The sequence below is a fragment of the Lissotriton helveticus genome, chromosome 8 (assembly GCF_964261635.1).
Source record: "Lissotriton helveticus chromosome 8, aLisHel1.1, whole genome shotgun sequence".
NCBI classification, from domain to species: Eukaryota; Metazoa; Chordata; class Amphibia; order Caudata; family Salamandridae; genus Lissotriton; species Lissotriton helveticus.
In genome coordinates, this window is record NC_136069.1 from 719,132,641 (window position 1) to 719,159,414 (window position 26,774).

The 26,774-nt window shown below is 40.1% G+C and overlaps 1 protein-coding gene across 1 annotated transcript; it reads right to left on the reverse strand.

Annotated features, from left to right (window-relative positions):
- Window positions 1–524: 524 nt before the first annotated feature.
- Window positions 525–26,161, reverse strand: SLC10A2 (solute carrier family 10 member 2). The gene is made up of 6 exons (XM_078657508.1): window positions 25,653–26,161; window positions 20,258–20,376; window positions 11,467–11,555; window positions 10,166–10,341; window positions 5,763–5,920; window positions 525–4,333 (listed from the first exon to the last, which is right to left on the reverse strand). The coding sequence occupies exons 1-6, from the start codon at window positions 26,024–26,026 to the stop codon at window positions 4,158–4,160; spliced, it is 1,092 nt and encodes a 363-aa protein (XP_078513634.1). The 5' UTR covers window positions 26,027–26,161; the 3' UTR covers window positions 525–4,157.
- Between the last annotated feature and the right edge of the window lie 613 nt (window positions 26,162–26,774).

Consider the following 26,774-nt stretch of genomic DNA (forward strand, 5'->3'; position numbering starts at 1 on the left):
TTTACTTCATGCTGTGGGGAAGGCTCCCCCCTTTGCTAGTAAGTACCTTTCTTCAAGAACAGTGTTATGAGGGGGGGGGAGTCAGAGGAGGAGTCCTCGATTGCCTATACTATAGTATAGAATGCATCCCCATATATCACTTGAATGAGATAGACTAGCTTAGTAACCAATCAAAATGCAGTATTCTGTTGTGACATACTGAGACAGATAACAACACAGGACGATTGCCAGGATTTTCTGTTAGACCTTTAAGTCAAACCTATGTAAATAACGCATGGAGGAACCTTCAAACATTGCGAATACATTAAAACACTCTACAACAGGCCTCGAAAATGGTCTAATGCTTAAGAAGTTACCCCTCATGAGCAACAAAGAGCAATCAGTAATAAAAAATACCTACAGTCCGTAGTAATATGCAATTTTAAAATGTCTGCAGTCAAGTGATTTTTAGGTTCAATTTAAATAAATGCAGTTGCTAAACACATGTTCCCAACCCCTCAACCTTTCAAAACATATGGCTAAACGATGTTTATGAATATTTTATTTATTTTACAGGCTTTTTTTACAACCGTTTTAAATAATTCTATTAGATTTTATTCTTCATTGATATCAATATAAATGAGCAACTGTGCAATCGTACTGCTATGTCATTTACTACAGGAAATAGCAAATAAAGCTAACGAGAAGGGGCAATATCCCAACCAGCACACAAGTAGTCAAACATAAGTACAACGAATAACATACAAGAATAAATAAGTAGGGAACCTTACATATCATACACTATAGCATATTGGCAGGCATGGGGGCCATTGGGTACCTGATGTGGAAGGAATTTTTCTTTCAACATACACAGATTTCTAGGGTAGATATTTCTTACAGTATTTACATAAATTTGGTAAAGACGTAGTTGGCTTTAACTGAAGACAATATATCCCAAAAACCAGAACCATTGAATTGTCTTCTAATGATTTACCTTTGCTTAATCTGGACTGTATTGGTAGAAGTACTGTACATATTGCTTATACACATTTTAAGAGCGACATGGTGGATGACTTGACAAAAGTAAATATAGGAGATTAACTACATTATCTCAGTTCATGTTTTGAAACAGCACGTTGATTAACAAATAAAAAGGATACTTTATGCACCTGATTTTGAATTGTCACACAATACAATAACATAGAACAATACTTTCTATATTAATGAAAAACACAATCTGTTCCCCTTCACTCCAGAGGTGGATCAACTAGATCTGCTCCTGTGACTGGTTCCCAAGATATACAAGCAGAAACCAAACCATCTAGTGTTATAAGTTAAAAGCCAAGTGACCTTAGTGTACTTGAAATGTGAAACCAGGACATAAATTGTCTATGATTTGTCTACATTATAAGGGTGAACAGTCGTTGACCACAAGTCTACTTCGTGGAAATGGGATTAGGTGCTCAAGTCAATTGTAAACTCAATGTATTTGCATTTAAGTTATTTTTGACCAAAGTGTCCAAAAGAATACCAACATTAACAAATCAGGGACCAATTACAATGATAGAGGGAACCATCTAAGGATGGTTGGTGATAATGGGGGGGGTTAGTGAATAAAAGGGAGAAAGCATATCATAAGTGAAAAAGTAAACAAGTGCCAAGACTAGGCTGAACTGAAACATCTTATATAATGTATCCAATCAAACGTCGGAATTAAAGTAAAAGATGAAAGTTTATAGCTCACAGTTCATCGCTCCCTGAGAGTGCTCCCTGCCTTAGCCAACCTGAAAGGAGGTACAGAAAGGCGCCTATGAGCCACATACCAGTTTCAGGTAAAGAGTAAGTGCAAACTTGATGATCACACACTAAAATCCATTTTCCTACATACAACTGGACAACAGAAAAACAGCTTGACTTTAATTTAGTCAAGTACCGATAGAAATAAGTGCATGTGAGATATATTCCACCTCTAAGAGCTTGTGGCCACCTTCACAGTCACATTCTGCTCTTGTTGGAGTGGATAAATTGCTTATTTGGAGAGCCCTGGGAAATGACTTTTAGGTATGCTGATTCTTGAGTTGGCAAAAGCTAACTCAGCTCATGTCTGTGTCTTCTTTGTGGATGAGGGGACAGTTTTCTTTTTTTTGTTTTACCTGTGCAAATGGAAAAACAAAAGTTTCAAGTTGGCACTAATGTGTGTTTAGAAACAAAAATATTTGTCCATCCACGCTATATAGTATACCCCAAGCCTTCTTTCAATGATCCCAACAGAGACGCATTGTTTGCTGCTGACATTTACTATCGGAATGAATGGACAGTAAGAAATTGAATGAACTTATGTTAACCTTGAACCACCTGATTTTACGAGACTCTACTGCGCTGGATAAGTCTGTAAAAATCAAATGGTTGGCGTACGTTAAAAGTATGTTTTCTAAATTAGGACGACCAGAGCTCTATGAGGAACCTGATAAGATTCGGAAGGAGGACGTATTGTGGGTAAAACTGAATTTTAAGAACCTCTTGTCTGTGGGGCGAGAAGAGCAGGAGTTATGCAAACCCTTAGTTAGGACCCATTATTTGTTAAAAACATCTATTAACATTGAACCTTATCTGTTAATTGTTAACAAGTTGTACCACAGATGGCTCCTAACTAGGTTGCGTTTTAATTTGATTCATTTATCATTGGGGGAGTTTCGAGGATGTTGTAATCCTGAAGATGCTGAACCTTGCCAATGTGATAATTTCTCGCCCCAGGACACGTTACATTTTACGATGTTTTGTGACTTTTTTTCGCATATTCGCATGAGATTTTTGTTACCTATCCTGAGAGGAAGGGGTTTCACCCAGGTTAGACCAGCGCTAGTTTTTCTTCAATCTTTGTGTATCCCTGGTGATATTTTTAATATTGCATCCTTTCTGGTAGCAGCAGTGAGGAATAAGAATAAGAGAACTTTGAGGACATTACCATCTTAAGATGCCTCTTGTGGTCCTCTGCTAGTCGCAGTTCAAGGGGTCGGAATGAGTGATAGGAGTTTATAATGATTTGAAATATTGCCTATGTATTTGAACTGTTATGCCTAAAGATTTGTAATATTGTTGTCTGTGTTCCATTTTTGCACTTTTATGATTTTAAGTAAACGAATAAATTGGATTGACTGACTGACTGAATGAACTTATAAAGTGAATGTCTCCAAATATATTCATTGTAATTGTTTTTCAGGAGTGATATTGCTGCCAAAATGATTTCTTACACTTAGCAGATTTTGTTGACTCATTTCTTGCTTACTAGCAAGAAATACATAGGCTTTAAAACATGTGACCAAATGAAATCATATGTCACTAATAGTTTGTGCAATTGTACCTTTAACAAAATAGAGAAAATGAACATTACATTTTTTGTCATGGTTTACACAAAAATAAAGTGATAGCTGAGCAAGTAATTAGCCCTCCCACCATGGAGTGAGGAGTATATATGGAGAACGGATGTCACTTGCCAGGATTGTCTTTAACTGAATTACCCGAGGTGAGCATGAACTGTGGCCGAAGAGAGTACCATGACTTTGAATGAGTATCAGGACCGAACCTGAAACTGTGACAAAGAGAACAAAGTGTAAATAAGGCCTGTGACAAAAGGTGCAAAACTGGCATCCAAATCTGTTGTGTCCAATAGTGAGTGGTCTGTGAGTAGAATGACAAACACCGGTGTCTTAAGTGAGTATACATATTTGTAAATTGAGGAATCATTCTTGATGTTGATTGTTTAAAAGAAACTCCTTGGTTCTAGCCTTGAATTAAGTTTTCTTGGTTACGTTTAATGAAATTGATTAATTCATGGTAGGTAACCTATGCACACCTAGTTACATAATCTTCGGCCATAGGAATGTTTATCACATCTTTCACATTATCTTGTAGTTCCTGGGTGTTTGATTGCAGCTACTAATATTCATGGTGAAAATAAGACTCCATGATCTAGACTAAGTCCAGTGTTACAAACACACCAATGACAAACGTTCAGATGATGCGTGGATGAATTTTTGCAAAGAAAAGAAGGACTCCTCCCAAAGACTCCACCATGAGAAGACATCTTGCTAGGACATCAACAGATATCCCTCAGATTAGCCTTCTGTAGATGTTTCTCCAGATGTTCTTGTTCAATGGTTCAGAGATGGAGATAGTACTTAGGGTATCATGCCATTGCTCACTGTGCCGTTGTTCTGTTTCTCATTCAACTGAAATCCAGGGTTTTTTGTCTCGTGCCAGCCTACGGGCTGTATTTCAGTGCTGTAATCTGTGCTCTCATCCTGGACCAGGTCTTTCTTCCCTTTACCAGGTAGTCTCAGATATAGTCGATATCCTAAAGGAAAAAAGGGAGATAGATATTATGATAAACACTTGAAACGATTTTTTAAAATTAAAATTAGTTCACTAAAACCAGCTTTTTAGTTTGCACCTCTCCCTATAAAGACAGGAATACCTTTGAAAATAAGTAGAGAAGTAATATTTTTCACTCGTGAAATAACAACACATTGGCAATTTAATTAGCAACTAATTATTTCTTACGATTGTTTTCACTATAAATCCATTTCCACAGGAATGCATGTAATTTTTGGTTGCTCACAAACTGCGCTTCTGAACAGACATAAAAATCATCACAACAAAAAAATATTTAAACACATGATAATCTGAGTTATGTAACAATCTTGCTGAGTGTGAAAGGAAAGGCTGTAGGTTTTTTTCTAACACACAACCATACTTGAACTGTACAAATATTTCAAAATATAGTGATGGAAACAAATATTTTAATAGTATCAAAATAAATCACAACACTTCACTCGGTGACGCGCAAATGATAAATATTCACTGAAACTTGATTTCCACAAATTCTCACTTGTGCGCTGTCTAGTTTTATCAGTAAAACTATGTGTGTGAAAATGTAAGGATAATTTAATTGTAAATGACAGTGCACTACTACATTATGCTTTAGTAATATATTTGCGAAAATGCTTGTTTTTTGTGTGACACTTGAATTTTTCACAATCCCTAGGACTTCAGTCACTTAATGATGGCAGCACCCCCACTCTTAAAATTGTTCCAGCTCCACAGGGTGATTGGAATGTTGGTTCAGTGGCAGGGCCGGACTGGCTGTAGCGGACACCGGGCGTTTCACCGGTGGACTGGAGGGGTGGGGGCTGGTTTTGTTACTGGAGGCAGGTTTTGCAGCAGTGCTGCAATATCGACACACTGTAACAAAAGCAGGAGCGGTGCTTCTCACTAGCACCCCCACGCTCCTCGGGCCAGTCGAGCTGCAATCTGCCAGGGCTGGTTGCTGTTCCCAGTCCGGCTGTGTTCAATGGGTATGGCATGGGAGGGAAGAACCAAATATAGCCATAGGTATGTGTGACATTTCCTTTTAAATAGGTGTCATAATTCGGGTGTTATTTAAACTCTAATTCTATATTTAAGAAAATCATATCTTTTGCAACAATGAATTTTACTCAGGGCCTTCCCATACAGATCTGTATCAATCAACTGCTGATCATGTTGTAACCTGGGTTCTCCACTGCTGCAGTTTGGTCAATCTTTAAGGATATGACATATGAACATTTATAGTATATGTGTACACGCGCTGATTCTAAGTGCATGTAAATTGATCCCATGAATATGTAAATGATCACATGAATATTCATTTGAATAGCCTAAAAACTTGACTGTTTCAATGCCTTCGAAGGTAGGAGCTGGACAAACCGCAGTTATATGCCCTGCGACACCTGGCCTTGGCTTACCTGCTAGAAGTATGGCTGCAAATACGATCTGGAAAATGCTGTAGATGAGTGGAAATGTAAACATCAGACTCAGCTGCTCTGGAGTGAAGGACAACTGGACTATGGTTGTGCACAGCTGAGTGTTCTGCAGCCCGGTTTCCAGAGCCACTGTACGGCACCTTGAAGAAACAAAAGGGGAAATGAGAGATTGTCTATGTTTTGTTTCGATTTTCTTTGTTAAGGTATATTTTAGAGAACATATACACCTTTCAAGATAGGGTTAAAGTGCAGTGCAGCATATTCTGGACGCAATACCGATTTCTGAAAACAGGTGTCAAACTACACGTTTGCGAGTACTGCATTTTTAATTTGTTGTTACCTTGGTCTCTTTATTTTATTGCTTCAGAAACCCCGAGAGTGATTCTCATTAAAATAATAAATAAATAAATAAATAAATACAGAAATAAATAAATATTCCCAAAGTTGTTCAAAGGAACCAAATGTTGCGGTTGTCTCATAAAAACGCTACCAATCCAGGTTCCTCCCCATGCCCCTTCTTCCCCCACTCTACACCTCCTGTCTCTTTTAGGAGTGGGCGTAACTGACGTAATTCGCTCTAGCGTAATTCCCACATAAGTATTCACAGTTTTGCGTAATTGAATGAGAATCGTAATCCAGCATTACTCAAGCTGCAGTAATTGTGTTATTTTGCATCACAAGATAAATGCGTAATTGCTCAAATTACTCTGATTACTCCGGCGCCATTAAAAGTTTTCCCAGGCCTAGTCTCTTTATTTTACATTTGCGGGTTTTTTTCCAATGCTGTTGTCTCCCTTTGCCTCTGTTCTCCTTTCTGTCTATCCCTTTGTTTTGCCCTTCTATCTTGCTCTAACCCTAATGATAAAACAATAGTCCTAGGACCATAGGCGTTGAGTGCCAGAAACCAGGAGGGTAATCCAGAAACTTTTTGCCTTCACCCTCCTGTTTTCTTAACTTATTTTTGTTGGCTCTTAGGACATTGTTTATTTTACCACTGATAACGAGTGCTAAAGTGCTTGTGCCTTCTCCTTAAAACCTGTAAGAATTGGCTCATAGCCAATTAGCATATTTACTTTACTTCAGTAGCCCTTTAAACATCTTGCAGGCCTGCCATTGCAGCCTATGTGTTCAGTTTCACATGTAATAAGCTGTAACTTCCAAACAGGACCAGGTAAGCATTTTATCTTTGGTGTCTTTGTAATTGTAAAACAATTCCTCTCTTATGATAAAGTTGCGTTTTTTATTTCAATTTTGCAAATGCCAGTTTTAGAAAGTTGGCATTTACAGCCTTATTAAATAAACAACAGAAGAGTGTGGCCAAAGAAAAACATGGTGAGAAAAAGTCACTCTTATAAGTTAAAAGAACCCTCAATCACCAACCTGGTTGGTGACATGCTTCATCATTGGGTTCACACCAGAAAGGCCGAGTGCCTCCCTGGTGTGCTACGACGCCTGGTTACAGTGGAGCAGGTGTTGTGCAGTACTAACTTGGCCAATGTATCGGACCAGTGCTCCATCGCAGTTATCCTGAACTTGTGACTTTCTCCTAGTCTAGCATAACCAGACAACCATGAGTGGGGTTTTTTGGTACTGTTTTCACTTATATCTTAAAAACTGCATATCTCCGGTTCTACTGATTGTATTTTTTCATTTTGGTCTTGGTTGATTTACTACATTTTGGTCTAGGTTGATTTACTAAATTCTGCTCTATGTTTCTAAATTGGTGTGGGATTTTTCTTGTGTTGTGTTTTCATTTTATTACTGTACGAAGTGCTATAAATACTTTACATATAGCCTCTAAGTTAAGCCTGACTGCTCTGTGCCAAGCTACCAGAGGGTTGAGCACAGCTTAATTTGGAGTTTGCATGTGCCTCACCCTGACAAGGATTGTGGTTGCTGCTGGAGTAGGATTTCGCACCCCTTAACCAGTAACCCAATTTCTCATAATCATCATCCGCAACTCGCTTTGCTTGTGCAACTCAAATTACCTCTCTGTTTTGTCTCTCAATAATGAGTTTTCTAGAGGAGCTACATTTGTTTTTGTGTCATTTGCATCAGAAGGGCTACTAATTCTGAGGTTGTTACTGCACCTTTTTTCCCAATAACTTTAATGGGAGAATGCTTTAATAATGTGTGGTGATCAGTTGTAGATAACTGGAGCCTTCAGAGTAATGCTGCATCTCCAACCTGTAAGAATTGCTTTATTCTAGACAAAAGGAGGTGGCCATTGTTGCCAAAGTAGGCCCTTAATATTACAGCCCATAATTACAGATGGGGCCAGTAACCCTATTACCTCCCCTAATGGGGCATAATGAGGTCTGTGAAATTACCACACACTTTTCATATTTTCACTGAGCTTAACAGCAGGAAAAATTCCAAAGGAAACTTTAGGTGAGAATAAGCAATTCCTGAGAGGATCGGATCAGATTTCCTGATTCCCTCTAGTAATTTATCATAACTCACTAGATTCCAAGATATCAACTTGGAACGCCATTAATTATGCACCCACAGAATTAAGGGGCATCATTAAATTCGGGGGGAGTGGGCTGCATAAAAATGTCTATATCCTGGAACCTTGCAATGAGGCCCAAAGTATTGAAGATATCAGAGAATCATGTATATTGAGACCAGATATCCTTATTGAGTGTTCTGCTCTAGCAACAAGGTTCTTCAGAATTCCTGAAGAGTCAGAAAATCCTGAAAATTCACATCAGATCTGGATTGTTTGCATATCCAGTACATCAGGACCAAGGTGGCTTCCTAGTACATGTGACAACCTAGTAGTTAAGCTGTACTTGCTGCCAAAGTTAGTCACTGGAGTAAGTGTATTTCTGCTAAAGGTCCTCACCTTTCAGTAGCCTTGGCCTGATGGATAGTCCATCTTATTACCAGGCCTCTTACTTACAAGTTTTAAAGGACTGGTTTTATGGACCATGAAGGGAAATGGTTTATGCAACTGAAAGATGGGCATTGGGCGACTTGTTCTTCTCTGAATTACCTGTATTGAGGATGACTCCCACATGGAGAGGTGGGTTGAGGCACCTGGCACCAATATTGTCCTTGATATCTGGTGGACTTCTCTTTGTGCTATCAAGAGGGACAGCAGACTAATGGAATAGATGCCTCTCTGGATGGACACTCAGTTATCTCAAGTATCCCCCCCTTCGGGGCTTTTCTGATTGGGACGGGAAGGTAAAAAATGTCCTTTCAGTGTCCCAACTCAGCCTTCTCAGAACAACAACAAAATGTTCACCTTGATAGATCCCCCTTTAAATCTATGGATGTGGCATGATCTCTCCCTTTACTTGAAAGTCTAGGGCAACATTTCAGACTTTAATCCTTTGGAGGCCAAACTTACCATGTGAGTCCTAAGTGACAAAGAGAACACCCAGCTCTTTAGGTCACTGGTCAGTAACTCCTGCAGCACATTTCCTGTCTGCGTGAGGCAAGGTAAATGGATGTAGGGGACTTAACCGAAAAGGGGTGGATGAATGCACCGATGTTCCCCAGGAAGATTACCATCTCCATGCAGTATTTCTTACGCAGGGTCTTCTATACCCAGGAAAGACTTTGGAAAATCAGTGGGTGCTCTCTCCTCTTATGCTTGAGAGGCCAGTCTGAGAACAGTTTTTTTCAATATTTTCAGAGGCTGCCCTAAAACTCATATTCTCAGTGATGTTTTTGATTTCCCATCAAATGCCCCTGGCTTTTTTCATATATACTGGAGGACCTAAACCCAAACTGTTATACAAGTGCTGGATCCATGTCAGAAGTTCATGATAACCACTGACTACAAGAATGAGTTCCATTTATTGCTTTACAGTAAAATATATCTGATATGAATATCCTGAAAATCTAGTATCGATTTAGTCCTCTTGGACCTATGCAGGACACTCTTGAATTAAGGGCTGGATCTGTGACAGAGTTTTAGGATTTCCACATAAGATAACTTTTTCATAACTACCAAGTTGTGAAAATAACAAATTTCATATATCTATTTCTTGTCACTTTTGTGGATATGATAATAATACATTTAAGAAAGTAATGCTGCTGATATGCTGTGTTTGGTGAGTGAGATAAACACTATTGATTTCTTTAATTAACTGCCAATGACTGGCATTTGCACTTTGAAATTCACTTTGGTTAAGATCACACATAGTTTATGCACACCCCAATTCAAATGATTTTATAAGGAAAATATTTACTTATCTAAATGTACATCTTGCATGATTGGACAATAGATCCATTGTCAAACATTTCTATGTGTCTACACCAATTGTTCAATTCTTTTGTAACCATTGCAGATGTTTTGTATTTAAATTTTACTGATTCAATGTCATTTTCTGATAACTGGGGAGGAAAACCAAGAGTCAATAAATCTTTACCTGCGCCATGACTGCCCAGCGACATATGCCAAGAAGAATCCAAAAGTGTAACCGGCAGCAGGAAATATTGTCCCAATAATCCAGAGCTCAGGGGCAATCAACCATGATCCCTGATACAGTATTCCACCAACAGTGGCAATCAGCACTATCAGTATTGCTCCAGAAATTGAGCCTACCTATGAGACAAGAAGAAAAATTAAGTTTTTAAGACATATCCTATCTGCAAATCCATACTTTTACCTAGAGTACTAAATCTCTAATGTGCATGGAGATACATACAAAATGGAATTAAATATATATATGCATACATATATTTAAAGTTGGACAAAATGTATAATCAAAAGAACATTGTTATAGGATTGGAAGACTATCAGGAAATAGGTATTGATGCCAAGTCTATGATAATAGTGAATGCAAGATGGTTGCTAAGGTGGTGGTGGTGTCATTGAGTTAGCCTGTAGGCTTCATCTCTCTGCTTTCAGCCTATGTGGTGTATTTTGGTGACTGGACAATCAGCGAAAAAAGGACAGCCAATGGTGTCCCAGTTCAAGGTATAAGCCAGACCCTGGCCTCATAATCCACCCCTCGAGACTCATCGTCCTTTCTTCTAGAGAGGAAGGACCAGCAACACATCAATGATGTGGGTAGTAGTGATACTATTGGTGGTAGGGAAAGAGAACTCCAGTTGAGAGATTGAAGGTTTTACAGTGTTTATCAGGGTGTGGCAGTTATGCTGATTGTAGGTAGGGGATGGCGGCAATCATGATTTTTCATTTCGTGAAATAGCTTGTGGTGGTGGGAGATATTTTGTTGTGAGGCATCAGACATCTGAGTTTGAGGCATGCACACTGGTAAGTGGAAACAAATGTTATCCAACTGCTATAAAATTAAGCTCTTCTGGGATGCAGCTTTTTGTTGCTCGGGTGGGGGTAGGGAGAGTCGGGATTGGCATCAGATCCAGTCCCTTGAATTGCAATTTTGAGCAGATGACAGAAATCTTTAATAAGTTTTTAATAATACAATGGTTATGACATTGTATTATGGTGCATTAGTGACTAGCTCTTCAAAAACACAGACATGGAGGTTCTCAGACAGTCCTACATTTGAAGAATCGATTGGACTTTTTTCTCCTAATGATATGTTGCTTCTATACAATTCACTTCCCAAAATAAAAGTAAAAAGTAGATTTTGCACAAAATAACAAACCTGATTATTATAGTGCTGTATACCCTTGACCTAATGTGTTGTTACTCAAGCGAGGGAAGGGATAGTCATATTGAAAAAGTCAATTTAAAACTTACTTTGAGTATTATTTTAGCTGCCTTCGGCCATTTATGATTAACAAGCATTCCAAATCCAACAGGGATTACCAGAGTTGCCAAGGAGATTCCTTTAAAAAAAAGAATGAGTATAATTGAAAATATTTCAGATAAAATAAACACAAAGCAAACACCTGAATCAAATCGCTTTTGCAAATGAATCATAAATGTCTGAAAGAACAAGTAAATTTTACCAACTCAGTTGTGATTAGTGACATTCAAACAAAATTCCTGAATGAAAAAGGGGATGAACTCACCCTCACAGAAGTGAAAGAAAATGCATGGTTGCAATAGCCGAATCATGTCACGAACTGGTGATCAGTTAGGATGAATAATAATATTTTTCAGAGTAAGGAAAGTTGGAAATTGATATCCTTCACTATTTCATTAACGTGTGGCACAAACAAATGTTCATATTCAAAACGTATCACCAGCTTCTTAACTTTAGGGACTTTTGAGATGTCCTGAGTTTGGCAGTTGCAAGGTAAGGAGTCAAGCTCTGATGCTCCCATGACCATAACCTGAGCTGTGCATCCATCCTTGCAGAGAAAACTCTCCTTCATTCAAGAGAGCATGTGCTCCCGGCAGGAGGTGCTGTGTATTTAGTCGTAAGATCTGTTGTCTAGCAAGAAGTGGATTTTTGTGCCACTTGTGCCCATTTGGAAGTTCACATGAAGCAGTTCTATGCCATAGGGTATACATATAAATGAAACAGAAGCTGAGAGTAGACATTGGGTATGTGGACAATTCAGCAGACTCAATGCAGATTGTATGACTGCAGTTATTTAAAAACAACTGTATCAATGAGAAAGCCGGTCTGGATGTGCCCAGCCATTGTTACAGTGTTTCCAAGAAATTTGTGTGGTCTCTGGCATCATAAGATGTGGTTTGGTCAATGTGTATAAGTGGTGGTTAGTAATAATCTTGTAGATTACCAGTAACTTCATATAAGCTGATGATGTTTTAGAGAACCAGGATTGACTCCAGAAAGAAGGGGAAGCTTATATTTTTGTGTCAGATGTGATAAAGAGAAGGAGTTGTTTAAAACAGAGGTTCATCAGTGTATTCAATGCTTTCATCTTGTTTGCCAGGCTCAACAGCGTGTTGGTCTTCAAAGGTATGACTGAGGTGAAAGTAGACTGTTGCAGCAGTGGCAGAAAGGGAGAGTAAATAGAATGGAAGATATAGTTGCGGATTTCAGCAATTTCAAACCTTTTAGCACATATTCTTCAGTTCTGGTCATTAAATTGATCATTGCAGCCTGTTGGTACTTAAACCTGTGATTCTGCTGCACTTGCATTCAATGCATTTCCTATCCCACTCAGCTAAATTTTCTTTGTCTGTTCCATAAGCTCTATTGTTTAATCCTTTCAAGTATATTCCTTGTAAACAGAGGTACATGTTCTTTTCTCTTCCTTTCCTGCTGTGTGATATCATGTCCTCGAGCTATTGAAAGAAGCAGAAGTATGAAATAAAGGCATTTAGAAGTCCAAGGAGCATTCTTCTTAGTTCAACGCATCGGCATAGGGCATATATTGATGTTAAGTGGCCAGTTGAATGCTCATATTGAAGGGCACTAGTCTTAGCATGTCAATATAACAATATTCATCTGCAAAATTTGCATAAATTCCTTTTGCATATATATGCCAAAAAATTTAATGAAATGGAAGTTTGACATTTTGCGCTATATTTAGGTTGAAATGCTTCCATTCTGGGACACATTTTGTGCTAAGATAATGGCACAAAAATATGCAAGTGCCATGAACAAATGCGGCTCGCATTGTTGTTGTTTGCATTGTTACTATGTTCCAGAGATAGGATTTTTCCTCTCACTGTCTTTAATTACATGACCAGGCGTTATTTTGGGAATTTCATGTAAGAAGTAAAATGTAAAATTCCTAAAATTACAATATTGACAATTTTGCCTGGGCCTCCCATTAATGTGACATAACTGGAACTTCTCACTTAAATCAAACATGGATCTAAACGGGGCGTGGCTTGGTGCCGATATGGGATGGCTGCATTTCCATGAGCTCTGTGATGACCACGGCGGGGAGATGACCACAATCTTCACAGAACACATGCCTTTGCTGGCTTGCTGTGAAACTCCGGGGGAAACCTCACAGACGCTGCAGGTTTGTTTCAGAGACGTTTTTCTGCTACATTAATGGCTAATCTTAACAGAATTTGGAGGGCACGCAGAAGAGAAAGTCTCGGTTACCATTTTGTTTTTCCTTTTTATGCCTCACGACGTCGCATTATTTTTGCTGCCTCAGAATACTGCCCTGTTCATTTAAATACAATGGGGCATCTGCAGTAATACTTCCCCTATAATTCTTCTAGTTTCTTCAATAATACAGCTCAAATTTGGGACAGACTCTGACAATATTTATCTGTGATATCTGCCTGCCACCTTTTACTTTGCTACTGTGCCCCTTTGATTAACTAACTATTTAAACCACATACCAGAACCTTCAACTCAGCACCAGTAAACCACTTTCTACCAAGAATATCACCAACATTACTACTCTTAATCCTTTCTCTGTTCTGGAGAATATGGATGACACTGGGGGTGCTTGTCACAATTTTTCCTCGTCTTCCTCTAGCTTGATGGGTTTCCACTTCACCTCTATGATCAAAATGTCCTCTAAACTGTTTACAACCTCTAATATTTCAATCCATAAAAGAGTTATAAAGGACCCTCCCTCACCCATAAAATCCACTACTACAATCTCAATGAAGCTTCTACTTGAGGAAATCAGGGCGCTCAAGCCTTATATGGAGGAAGCTAATAAGTGACTTCAAACACTGGATGAAAAATGGACTAATGTGGAGGACAGAATTAATCAGATGGAATGAAGGGTTGAGGTACTTGAGGTAACTGCACTGACTGTAAAGATGTTGCATTATGAAGTGTCGTCCTTAAAAAAGCAAGCTGAAGACATAGAAAATCGAAACAGGAGAAATAACCTACGCATTTATGGTCTGACAGAAGGAGTGGGGGGCTCCAATCCCACATCTTTCTTAAAATCCTTTCTTCCAAAAGTCTTAGACCTGCCTATCTACCCTCTTTTGAATATATAAAGGGCACACAGACTTGGAAATTCTCCTCACTCAGACTCAACTTCACAGAAACCTAGAGGAGTAATCATTTGTGTTTTAGAATATGTGGATCTGCTAAACGTTATCAAAGCAGCCACAGCCAAAGACCATATTTCATGGCTTGGATCCAACCTATTTTTTGCGCTTAACTTTGCCTAATATACAGCAGACAGACGGCAGACATTTCTCAATATGCGATGAGCTCTCCGCTCACTCAATACCAGTTTTGGTTTATTCCACACTTGTTTATTCAAAGTAAGATAAAATAACAACATTATCACTTATGAAGATGCCTCCCTCCTGCAAAAAATCATTGCTAGCTGCAGGGGAGAGGTGAAGGACACTTCCAAATCTACTGTTACATGATTCTATGGAATTTGAAATTTTCTAATACCTGTCTTGCCATGAGTCTTTTAAAAGGCAGTTATATATTGTGCTCAATGCTTCTCACATGATATATGTTCTAATTTGTTGTTAATATACTTGTATTCCTTCTTTTAGGTATGGTCCATGCCTCTTCAAGATTACACAGATATAGTTTTGTGTGGCTTGGTCTCCCCCTCCTTTGTCGGACATTTGGTGTTTGGTTGTGCCATCCCCTTGCTTGGCCCCACCACCCTGAGTGTTTTGTTTGTTATATAGGTATGTCCTTTCCTACTTCTCCTTTTTCTTTTTCTATTCTTCATTCTTTCCCTTCTCATGAGCACATCCTGCTTTTCCTTTATTATCCTTTTATGCTGTTGTTTCATTGCTTACTTTTTGAATTACTTAGTTATCTATACATCAAATGTTATAGGATTCTTGCTACTTCTTTTATGGTTTTAAGATTTTTTTCATGGAATATTAAAGGTTTGGGCTTGCCTATAACATGTCAGAGGGTGTTAACACACATTTTCAAACTAAAAGGTGATTTTGTAATGCTGCAAGAAACTCATTTACCCGAAATAGAGATTCTTAAACTTAAAAAGCAATAGGTTGGTCTCATTTTTGCCTTCCCGGGTACAGGAAAACATAATAGAGTGGCTATGCTATATAATAAATCCTTAAATATTCAAGTTATTTCCCGGGACTCAGATTCCATGGGCAGGTGGGTCACTGCATCCATAACTAACAATAAAATACCTGTAACTATGTTCAATGTCTATACCCCCAAACGTTTAGATAGATCTTTCTGGCCTGATGTTTTATCTAAATTGATCTCTTTAAAGGACAATTATTTAATATTTGGTGGGAATGCAACACGGTTAAGGACCCATTTATTGATCGTAAATCCAAATCCAAATTTATCCCATCATTCATGCATTCACAATCTACTATAAAATAGAGATCTCTAATCGATGCTTGGTGATTCTTTAACTGCACCCTACAAGAATACACTTTTTTCTCCCCTGTCCCTTTTTCCCAATATAGAACGGAGTATCTGTTTGTCTCAAAGTTCCTTTCACAACACATTATACACTCAGAAATTGGTTCCATATTAATTTGTAATCATGACCTGTCACACTATATTTAGATCTTATCCCAGATACTCCTGGCACTAAAAGATCGAGATTTAACAATTATCTTCTACTTGGTCCTAATTTTGCACAAAACTTTGAGAGTTTTACAAAAAACTTTTTTACTGATAATAAACACTGGATATTTCGCTCCAGACTTTCTGGGATAGGATACCTTTTAAATAATTTCTTTTGTGGCCAGAAAAAGAAGGGCTCAGCAGACCACCATATCTGGGACTGCTTTTAAATAAAGTAGCTTTTTTTATGCAGCCTGTTTTCCTTATAGGAAAACAGGATGCATTTTTTATTTAATGAAACGTTTTCGTTACATTTTTTAAGAGCAGGTAGTGGTCCCTGGGACCACTGCCTGTCCTTAAAAAATATTTACAGGGGGAAGGGGTCCTCTGGGGACCCCTTCCCATTTGCAACTTCATTACCACCCTCTTGAAGAGAGTGGTAATTTGCGAGTGTTTTGCGACCGCAACATTCGTACATTGGTTAGAGAGTCGCTATTTGGAAAGGAACGCCCCTTCCAAATAGCGAGTCTCTAAACACTTTTTTGAGAGTCGCAATTAATTTGCGACTCTCAAAATTGTGTTAGTACGTGGCCATTCCAATTTTAGCATGCGTAAACGGGCGCAACCCGTTTGTGCATGCTATAATTGGTCGTACATCTGGCCCATGCTACCTGACTTTACTAACTTCTTCCGGAATTTATAAATTCCAGAATCAATGCTAATCAGGCAGATATACTTCGATTTTTATCCTCTATCAAATCCTCTCCAGATCCTAATATATAGATTTTTCCTCACTAGATGATGACATTCTTATTAATGATATTCTCAATGCTATGCGTTCCATCAAGAAAGGAAAAGCCTCAGGATCTGATCGTAAAGTTTTTGCTAAAATCCATGCCCTTTGTCTTGACACTTTACCGCCTAAGTTAATAGGAAGGGAACAGTCTGGCTTTATTAAAGGTGGACATATTTCTGATGACACTAGACTATTTTGTAATGTTTTAACAAATCTCATAAACATTCTTTAGGAACTATTTCTCTGGATGGTGAAAAGGCATTTGACTGAGTTAGTTTGCCTTTTATTTTTTCTACTCTCTCTTGGTTCACCTTTAGTCCTACCTTTATTAATCTCATCTCCTTGCTATATTCTTCTCCCAAGGCATCTATCATTGTCAATTGTCTTATTTCTCCATCATTTTCACTTCATTGAGGTGTTCGGCAAGGATGTTCTCTCTCTACCCAATTATTTGTTCTTGCCCTAGAGCTCTTTTTGCTAAAAATCCATATGAACTCGGACATTAAGGGTTTCCAATATGTGGACCAACAGATACAATTTTCAGTCTATGCAGATAATATTCTTCTCTTCATCTCACTCCCACAAACTTCCCTACCAGCCTTCTTGAATGAAGTCGAAACTTTGCTTCTCTTTCAGGATATAAACTAAATGCAGACAAATGAAAAATTCTCCCTTTAAATAAACTATGGGGCCCATTAGGATGGCGGGCGGATTGCCCCCGCCAGGCTGGCGGTAGCCACCGCCGGCCTGGTGGGGGCAATCCGCCCGCCATCCTCAGCTAAATGCCCCCCGCCATATTAGTATGGCGGTGGTGACCGCGTCGGATGGAAAGACCGTCCGACGCTTTTCCGCCCCGGTCGCCTTGCGACCGGGGCGGAAAAGATCTAACATGGTGGCGGTGTCTATTAGACACCACCAGCCATATTAGGATAGCCCAGGATAGATGCCTTTCCGTGGCGGAAGGCATGCAGTCTTCACTTCGGGGGCCCCCTGCGGGCCGCCGGAGAGAAGGAGAGGTGGGGGGTGCACAGGGGGGGGGTACCTGTGGTACACCCCTGCATTTGCATTAACAAAGCAGCAGGCACCACGCGGTGCCTGCTGCTTTGTTAATGCAAATGCATTTGTGCATGTTTAGCAGTGGCGGGCGGTGCTGAGAGCACCGCCCGCCACAATGCTAAACGTGCAGGATGCGCCCGCCACAGTGGCGAGCGCATCCTAATGCCCCCCACGGGACCCGCCCTTATGGCGGGTGTTCCCAAAGACCGATAGTCCGCCCGCCATCATGCTGATTTTGCTTCTTCTCATTTTTGTTGGAATGAAGATAAAGTCAAATACCTTGGTCCATGGTTTAAAGCTTTTATAAAAGAGACAGCTTCTCTCAATCTGAAAGGGGTTCTCACAACCCTAACATGTCTTATATCTAGATGGAATCCTCTGTTCTTATATTGGTGTGGACGTTTAGGTACGTTAAAGATGATGCAAGTACCTATAATACTTTTTTATTTTTCTAATATTCCTATAAATATTCCCTGTATTTATTTTAAAAGAATTTACTCTATATTGTCCACATGTTTGTAGAACAACAAAAAATCTCGCATGTGGCTTCAAAAACGTAAATGCCCCAAACATGTGTGAGGTGTCAATTTTCCCGATTTTCATTCTTACCCAGCAGCTTTTTTCTTAAACAAGCCTATTTTTCACTTATCAAGGAGGAATCTAATATTCCTCCCCTCTGGGCTGATTTAGAAAAAATATTTCTTCACCCTTTTTCTTTTTGAGAATTTGTATCTCTTACTCAGAAACCTCCTTATCTCTCACTATTGTAAAGAATGCATGTAAACTTCTCCGCCATATTTTTATCTCCCATCAGAATATCTTAATCTAAATCTAAATGGCATATTTGTAAAGCGCGACTTATCACCCCTAAGCTTACCTAAGCGCTGGGGGCCGTTGGGGAGATTAAGTGAGCTAACAATTTTTCCAATCCACAATTTGGCATAATAAACATGTTAAAATACACATTAAAACTATTTTTTGGAAGTCTTGACATGAAAATGTCTAAGATGGATTCATCAACTCTTCGATAATGACTCATGCCTTCCTTTTACACTATCTCAATCACACTTTTCCTTTCCCTCCTCATATTATGCAAAATGTATGTCATTAATATCTATAGTTGAATCAACATATGATCATCTCCCGCATAATATCACTTCTATTTCTCCTGCCCCTCACCTAGCCCCCATTGTTAACCTCTCCCTCAGCATCCCAAATCTATAATAAACACACCACTTATCAAGAAGATCGAGACAAAACAGTTATGGAACTGCAATGGGAATCAGACAGACATACCACCTTTTCAATTCATATATGGAACAAAATTTGGCCTAAATTACGGAAATCCTCTAGAGCAGGGAATATGATCCACATTTTTTATTTTTATTTACAATAGACTCTTGATCACTTCAGCCACTCTACATAGAATACATCCTACCTCCTCCTTCTGTTTGTCCTGCAATACCAGCCCCTCCAAGGTTAAACATATACTAGTCGAATGCCCCTTCACATATCAATTTTGGTTAAAAGTCTGGAAGCAGATAAATTATATTTTTCACACGCACATCCCTTTTACTTTCACCAATATTTTTCATGGAAATATTTCAGAGGGCTGGTCTTCTCAATCAGACAATGTTCATGTACCTGATTTACGTCTTGCAGTTGCCTTTCCGCAGATCACCAAAGCATGTAAAGACTTTTCTAATATATCTTTTCAAGCCTGGTGGTATGGTGTCTGCTATAATCACAGGCTTGACAGAGCCTTCATCAATTCAATATCTCTTGCCATCAAAAGAGACCTTCTTTGGTTATCTGTGACAGCTTTCCTGGACTTTTCTGCAAAGGCTACCAGCTCATGTAATCCTCGGATTTAAGAGGTACCCAAACCTCCATGACTCTTTATTACCAGCATAGATAATTGATCTACATTTCTGTTATCAATATACATTTGTTGTTTATGCTTTAACACTGATATCAGACCTTTGTACTTTCTTTTTTAACATGATATAGTTATATTGTTTATTTTATTTTTTCTCTCTATTTATATATCTTTTTTGTTCTTCTCCACTGTAACTATTATCTATTGCTTAATATGATCTCTTATACTCTTCTCATCATATTGTACTTACATGATTAAATACGTATCTATTGTGTTATTCCAATTGCTTTACCTTTTAAACTTAAAACATGGATCTAAACTGTATGTCATACCTACAAAGGTGACTAAGACGAATATTAAGATAACCACCAAACCACCAAAGAGATCAGCTGAAGACAAATATTCAACATGATGTTACTATACTTACCAATGCTGTCATAGGGAATCGCGATAGTGTTAGAATCTACCCATATTTTTGTGTAAACGAACAGGCACAGAGGCATCATTCCCAATGCAAGCAGCGTGGAGCACGTTGTCATGCTTATACTGCAAAAAAAAAAGAACGTTTTCCAAGTTAGATTTTGTAATCCCAGATTTCCTTAACAATGGAGTGAAAGTCCAGGAACAGAACTTAACCATATTGATGATACATTATTCTCCATGATTTCCTCATCGTAACTAAGCACTAAATGTGAGTTAAAGTGCTGCTACCTTTTTGTAACACCTAATCGTGTATGTGTGTCATTTATTTTACATAAGCTTAGCTTCAGGATGTTTTTGCTCTCAGCTTGTGACTGTTCTTGCATTGTCTTACGGTAATGAGATTGGGGTTTAGATGGTAGATGATAGTGTTGCATTACTTTTTGTAATTTTCTTTGTTGCCGCCACCGTGTCTCCTATCTGAAGGTAGGCATGTGATCTTTAAAACGTGCTGTTATCATAAAAGATATCAATATACATAAAGAAAGCATTTAAAAACTCTAAATAATAAATGGGTGGGGGCTTTATAGGTGAGTGGTGACTGAGCTGTCACCACAAGAAAAGCAGATGAAGTATCCACCCCCACCTGAACTGGTGCAAAATTTAGAGTGAACCATACTGCACTGTTGCCAAAAGCAGATCTGTTACTGCCTTTGCAAATACACTTTTGGCAGTCCTGGCACAGTCTTGAGTCCGGGTCCTAATCAAGGCCGGTATGTTTGACACAATTTCCGATGGCATTCTGTCTATCCGCATCCACCATTAAAACCATGGCAATCTTAGACAGAAAACACCCCTTTAATGCCTTCCACGAGCATGGAAAAAACCTTTCAGCTCCAAGGGATATATGTGGTATGTGATCCATGGAAATGGGCCACCACTTTTAGAGCTCATCTCCAGGAAACCTAAATGCGATAACACTTCCACCAGGCAGGCATGCCATAGCAGGCCATTCACCACATTTTACCACTGAATTCCTTTAATCTCGATTCGTGATGATACTAGTTGTGCTAACTAGAATATAGGAAGTCAAGAAAACTTTAAAGCTCCTATTAGACAGTGCCAATCAGGAGTCCTGTTTCACAAATGATAATGTAGTATTCTTGAGTAGACCTCCTCCATACATCTGCACTTCTAGGTACGTAGACCAACCAACACATCATAGCTTCTCATTAACTGGAAGGATTCTTCATCTAAAAAGTGGTCTATCCAATAACAGATTTAGTCCTGGGGCATCACAGTGAAAGAGACCACCGTGTTGCATTCTGAGCTACACAAATGGCAAAACAAGTTAATAAATGAAAATCTGTGGTAGCTGAGAGGACAATTAAACGCCATAATACCCACAGCAACTCACAAATATCAATATTAGCCAATTACATAGCGCATTTAACTCAACTAGCCCTTATGTAGAAAGACTTTGATTTGTTTGTGGTAATTAAAAGCGGAGGTTTCAAAGATAACCTAATGGCTGTCATTATAGTCTCAACATTTGACAGGAAATAGTTTTTAGGTAGGTACCCCAAGGACAGTTCAACATGGTTTTCATTTATAATAAGTAAATGCAAATTAGAGTACAAAAACATTGGATGTTATTATCCAACATTCAACAGTACTAAAACATGCATAAGGGGCCTGGCGTGCCCCAACTTGGTGCATTACTACTGGGCGGCACATCTCCGCTTCGTGGTGGAATGGGGTGCACGCGAAAGTGATAAACACTGGTTTCATATGGACCGAGCGGTCACGGGCCGTACCATATGGGACCTGCCCTGGCTTCCGCGGGCGGCACGATCCAGAAGTGCGTACCTTGCAATCCCCACGAGAACGGTGCTAGATATCTGGGATAGCATAGCGGTGACAAGAGGTTTGACTTCGTTTCCGTCCCCGCACACCCCGATAGCTGGGAACCCGCAGTTCCCCCCGGCCCACCGGACTCGGGCGTTCGATAATTGGACTCAAGGGGACTGTAGAGTAGCTGGGGATCTTTTCCTTGAGGGCATGCCTAAACCTTGGAAAGACTGCAGGGAGGAATTCCGAGTGCCACCACAGGCTAGCCTTCAACATCTACAGCTACACCACTGGACTACCAGCGAGGAAATGTACCAAGCAGCTACTCGGGCATACACGCCCTTTGAGAAGCTGGCGTGCTCACTCGGGGGCCTGAAGAGGCTGATCTCCCAAATCTATAGCATACTGCAGCACCCTACATTGGCTCCAGCGCATCCCTATCAGAGGAAATGGCATTTAACATCGGGCACAGACATTGGCCCCTCCCAGTGGAGCAGATTATGGCGGGATATACCCAAGGTATACCGCAGCATTCCACAGAGGGAAAATGCCTACAAGCTACTCACACAATGGTACTACACCCCTCTTCACCTTAGCCAGATGTTCCCCAATGCTTCCCCGATGTGCTGGAGGTGTAAATCTGCGACTGGTGACTTTGTGCATATCTGGTGGACGTGTCCGACCCTTGCTGTTTTCTGGAAGGAGGTGCTTAGCCACATCAAGGGGGTGCTGGGGTTCCCTCTGCCCGAAGAGGTGACCACGATCCTGCTTGGCATACGCCCTGCCGCGCTCAAGGCGCTTACCCGCGGCGATTGGATCCTCACGCTCCAAATGCTGGGTGCCGCCAAGCAGCTCATTGCATTGTACTGGAAGCGGATGGAGGCGCCGCCTATAGCTTCATGGTTTGTGCGCCTTTGGCAGGTCCTTGCGATGGAGCTCCTAACAGCGCGGCTGCAGGCACAGGCTACGCGCTTTAAGGCGGTATGGGAACCTTTAGTGCGACACCTCTGCTCTATAGAATATGCGCGATACATGCCCACTAGGCTCCGCACTCTGCACCTCTTCGAAGACGCGCTTGTCCCTAGTGACCCGGCCAGGCTGCACCCTTGACCTCCAAACGCAACACCGCTGCGACCACAGTCACACACGCCCCCGCACCAGCTGCCCTCCACCATACCGCCTATGCCAGACATTTTGCTCCCCCCCCCTCCTCTCTGCCCCCACTTAGGATTCTCTGTCTTTCCTACTCTCTTTCTTCCTACTTGCCACTATGGCACTTGTTTCTCTTAGAGACGGTTACGCCCCAGTTAGAGACAGACGGGCCATCTGCCCTTTACATATCCTACTTTCTAAAGCGGATAACCTCCTGCCTGCCGCAAACGCTTTGACACTGCATCTGCTAGCCGTGCGGCCGGCCCTCCAGGGAGGGTTGTAGGCAAGGCGCTGTGTTAATGTTTGTTCTCCCGGCCGCTCTGGCGCCACACTCAAAGAACTGCATCTCACGCGGCCGGCCTCGATACGAGGTTGTAGGCTTATCGCTGTGTTTAAAATAAAATAGATTTGAATACAAAAAAAACATGCATAATCAGAGGTCTTAGTCTCAAGCACAGTTGTTAAGTGGTTCCTATCATTCCTTGAAGACAATGGTTCACATCTACTAATAGTCACACAGCACTTTCTGAAAAACAGCAGCACTTCATTGTACAAATAGTTTAAAAAAAATTGAGCAGCACCTGATTTTGACAGCCACCCACCAATGATGACATTGACTGCGTTCATGCAAAAAAAGCCATTTCCATGACACGCAACACATCTTAAGCATGAAAATATGACACAATATTCCAACCCAGATTTATTAACATTCATGTGGCACAGTGCTGTGTGAAATTCAGAAGCGCTGATTTGTGTAAATAGTTAAAAAAAGAAAAAAAAAGGCGCAAGACCAGATTCATCAAAAAAATTCTTGAAGCCCTGCGAGTGTAAAAAGTTACGTTTAGGTGGCTGAAAAGGAACCTGTTAGAATGAGATAAATAGGCAGGAAGTATAGAATGGTGGATAAATAGGCTACCTTGGTAACGCGGGCAGTGCGCTCCTAAGAAAAAAATAATGATTTTTTTTTACTTACAAATCAAATTAGGCCCAGATTACACAGACCTGTGATGACAAGTCAAGAGTGAAGAGGATGTGGAACATGAGCACAATATTTACGTTTTTAAACGCCTATTTTATCATTTACATGCAACAGTTTGTGAATTATACATTTTGATTTCCAGACATAGGCTAACATTTTGCAACAATAACAAAAGATAAGAAAGAGGCGCGTCATTGGTTAAGAAGCATTAAAGTTTTCATTACCAAAATGTAGGTGGATGTTAATTCTTGAAAAAAAACACTTTAAGTTGTGACTTTGTAAAACCTGCAACTCTAAGTGTGTGAAGACTTCTGTTTAGGTAGCTGTGTGCGTTACAAATGCTGGTATTTCATATTTCATTTCTTTTTCAAGAGTAAAGGCGATCTTATAAAAACTAATTTGAGTTTGATAGGTTTTCCCACATATTTCTGCATGGGATGCTCTTTTAAGTGATTTCTAGGCTTTATGGAATAAACCCTTTGCTGTGCAGAAAGTAACCAAGTGGTATATAAGCCACATCTAACTGAAAGAAACAATGGAAAGACTGCAGGTAGATTAATAAATATATATTGTGAGATGATGATAATTTGAAGTAAAGGTCAGGTGGAAATAATGCCTAGGTTGACGTAATGGTTAGGTCAAACTAATGATCAGTCAACGTAGTGGACAAGTAGCAGTAATGGTTAGGTTGAAGTAATACTTAGCGAAGTATTGGTCAGGTTGAAGAAATGGTTGTTTGAAGTAATGGTCAAGTTGTAGTTCTGACCTTGGAGTAATACTCAGATGAAGTAATAGTCAAGCTGAAATAATGGCCACAGTGAAGTAATACCCAGATAAACTAAAGGTCAATATAAAATCATTTTCATGTCGAAGTAGTGGTCGAATGAAGTAATGGTCAGGTCAAAGTATTGATCAGTCGACCTAATGGACAAGCTGCAGCAATGGTCAGCTTCAAGTAAAGATCAGACAAACTAATATTCAAATTGAAAAAATGGTTAGGTGGAAATAATTGTCAGTAGACTAATGGTCAAGCTGCGGTAATGGTCAGATAGAAGTAATGATCAGGTGGTCAGGCGAAAGTGAAGATCAGTAGAAAGTAGTGGTCAGGCTGAAGCAATAGAGAGTGACATATTGGCATGCATTAGTTGTAAAAATATGTCTCATTTGAGCAGGTAAGAAAGTGTAGGGTGGTTTCTCCTGCCTCCCTTGTATTCTATATTTAGTTTAAAATGCCACTGAACTCTGGTACTAGGTACAGTGTACTACAAATACAATGGATTGTGGTTGCGCTAAAATTAAAGTTGCTGTTATGGTAACAAGACTAGGTCAAGTAACAGCATTTTGTATCCTGTAGTCCTCATGCTCTGTAAATACATACATTAAAATTAGAGTAAATATATAAGTTTGTAGATTGTCTCACCTGAGGTCCATGTCTCCATCCACCCAGTACGCCAGAATATTAGACCCGGTTCCCCCCGGGCAGCACCCCATGATCAACACGACAACCGCTTGGATGGGGTGAATGTTGAAGATGAGCGACAGCACAAAGCCGGTCAGGGGCATTATTCCAAACTGGCAGAGGAAACCCACAATGATGCCCCAAGGTCGTTTGATGTGACCCCAGAACTTCTTGGCATCCACAGTGCAGCCCATGGAAAACATAACCAGTGCCAGCATGACTGTGAGCACGGCACTCAGAACAGTGTTCAGAATTAGGTTAAAATTGTTTGGTGGCAGCAGGCAGGAGGTGCCCTCGCAAATGGTAGCGTTGGCCGAGCAGTTTGGAGAATCCATAATTGCTGCAAACTTCTAATTTTGGGAATGCAGAAGATCAAAGCGGTTTTTCTTCAAATGGAAGAGGTTGTGGAAAGATCTCTTTGAGTGTTTTGGGAAAAGAAAAAAAGTCTGACGTCCAAAGGAAGGTTTACATTCCCAGAGAAAGGTCTGTGTTCACATCTCGCCTTTTAAACCGTACCGAGGCAATAAAAAGTAATAATTAGTGAAACTTTGTTTTTTTATGAGACCAGACGTCAGAAGGAGATTTTGGTTATGTATTCCGGCTTCAGAGAGAGTTGAATTGTAAAGCTAACAGTTTATTACAGTGGTGAGCGCGCGGCCTTCATGAACCTGGGGAGGAGGGCGGGGGGCAGAAGGACTGTTATGAGTCAACACGTACAGCAGGGCTTGTACTCTCAGCTCAGACGAAACAAGCTGTCACCAGAGAGAGAATAATAGAGCGCGAGTGTCCCTGCGCGCTTTTGACTCCGTCATTTAGCGCCACGTAACCAAACTCACGTACGTGGGCAGCTGGAGTAAGTCCTGCGCTAAACTTTCGCCCAATAAAATAACAGCAATTGAGGCCAGGGGGCCTTAACCCCCATAACTGCTGGCCCTCTACATCCGCCCCCCCCACACCCCTCCCAGTGCAGAGCCCAGACTCAGAAGGTATAGCTGCCAATTATCCCAGGTTCATGGTGATGTACAGCTCCAGTCCAGACGTTTTCCTTTGAATTTTGGGACTTGTTTTTCCTGTTTTATAATG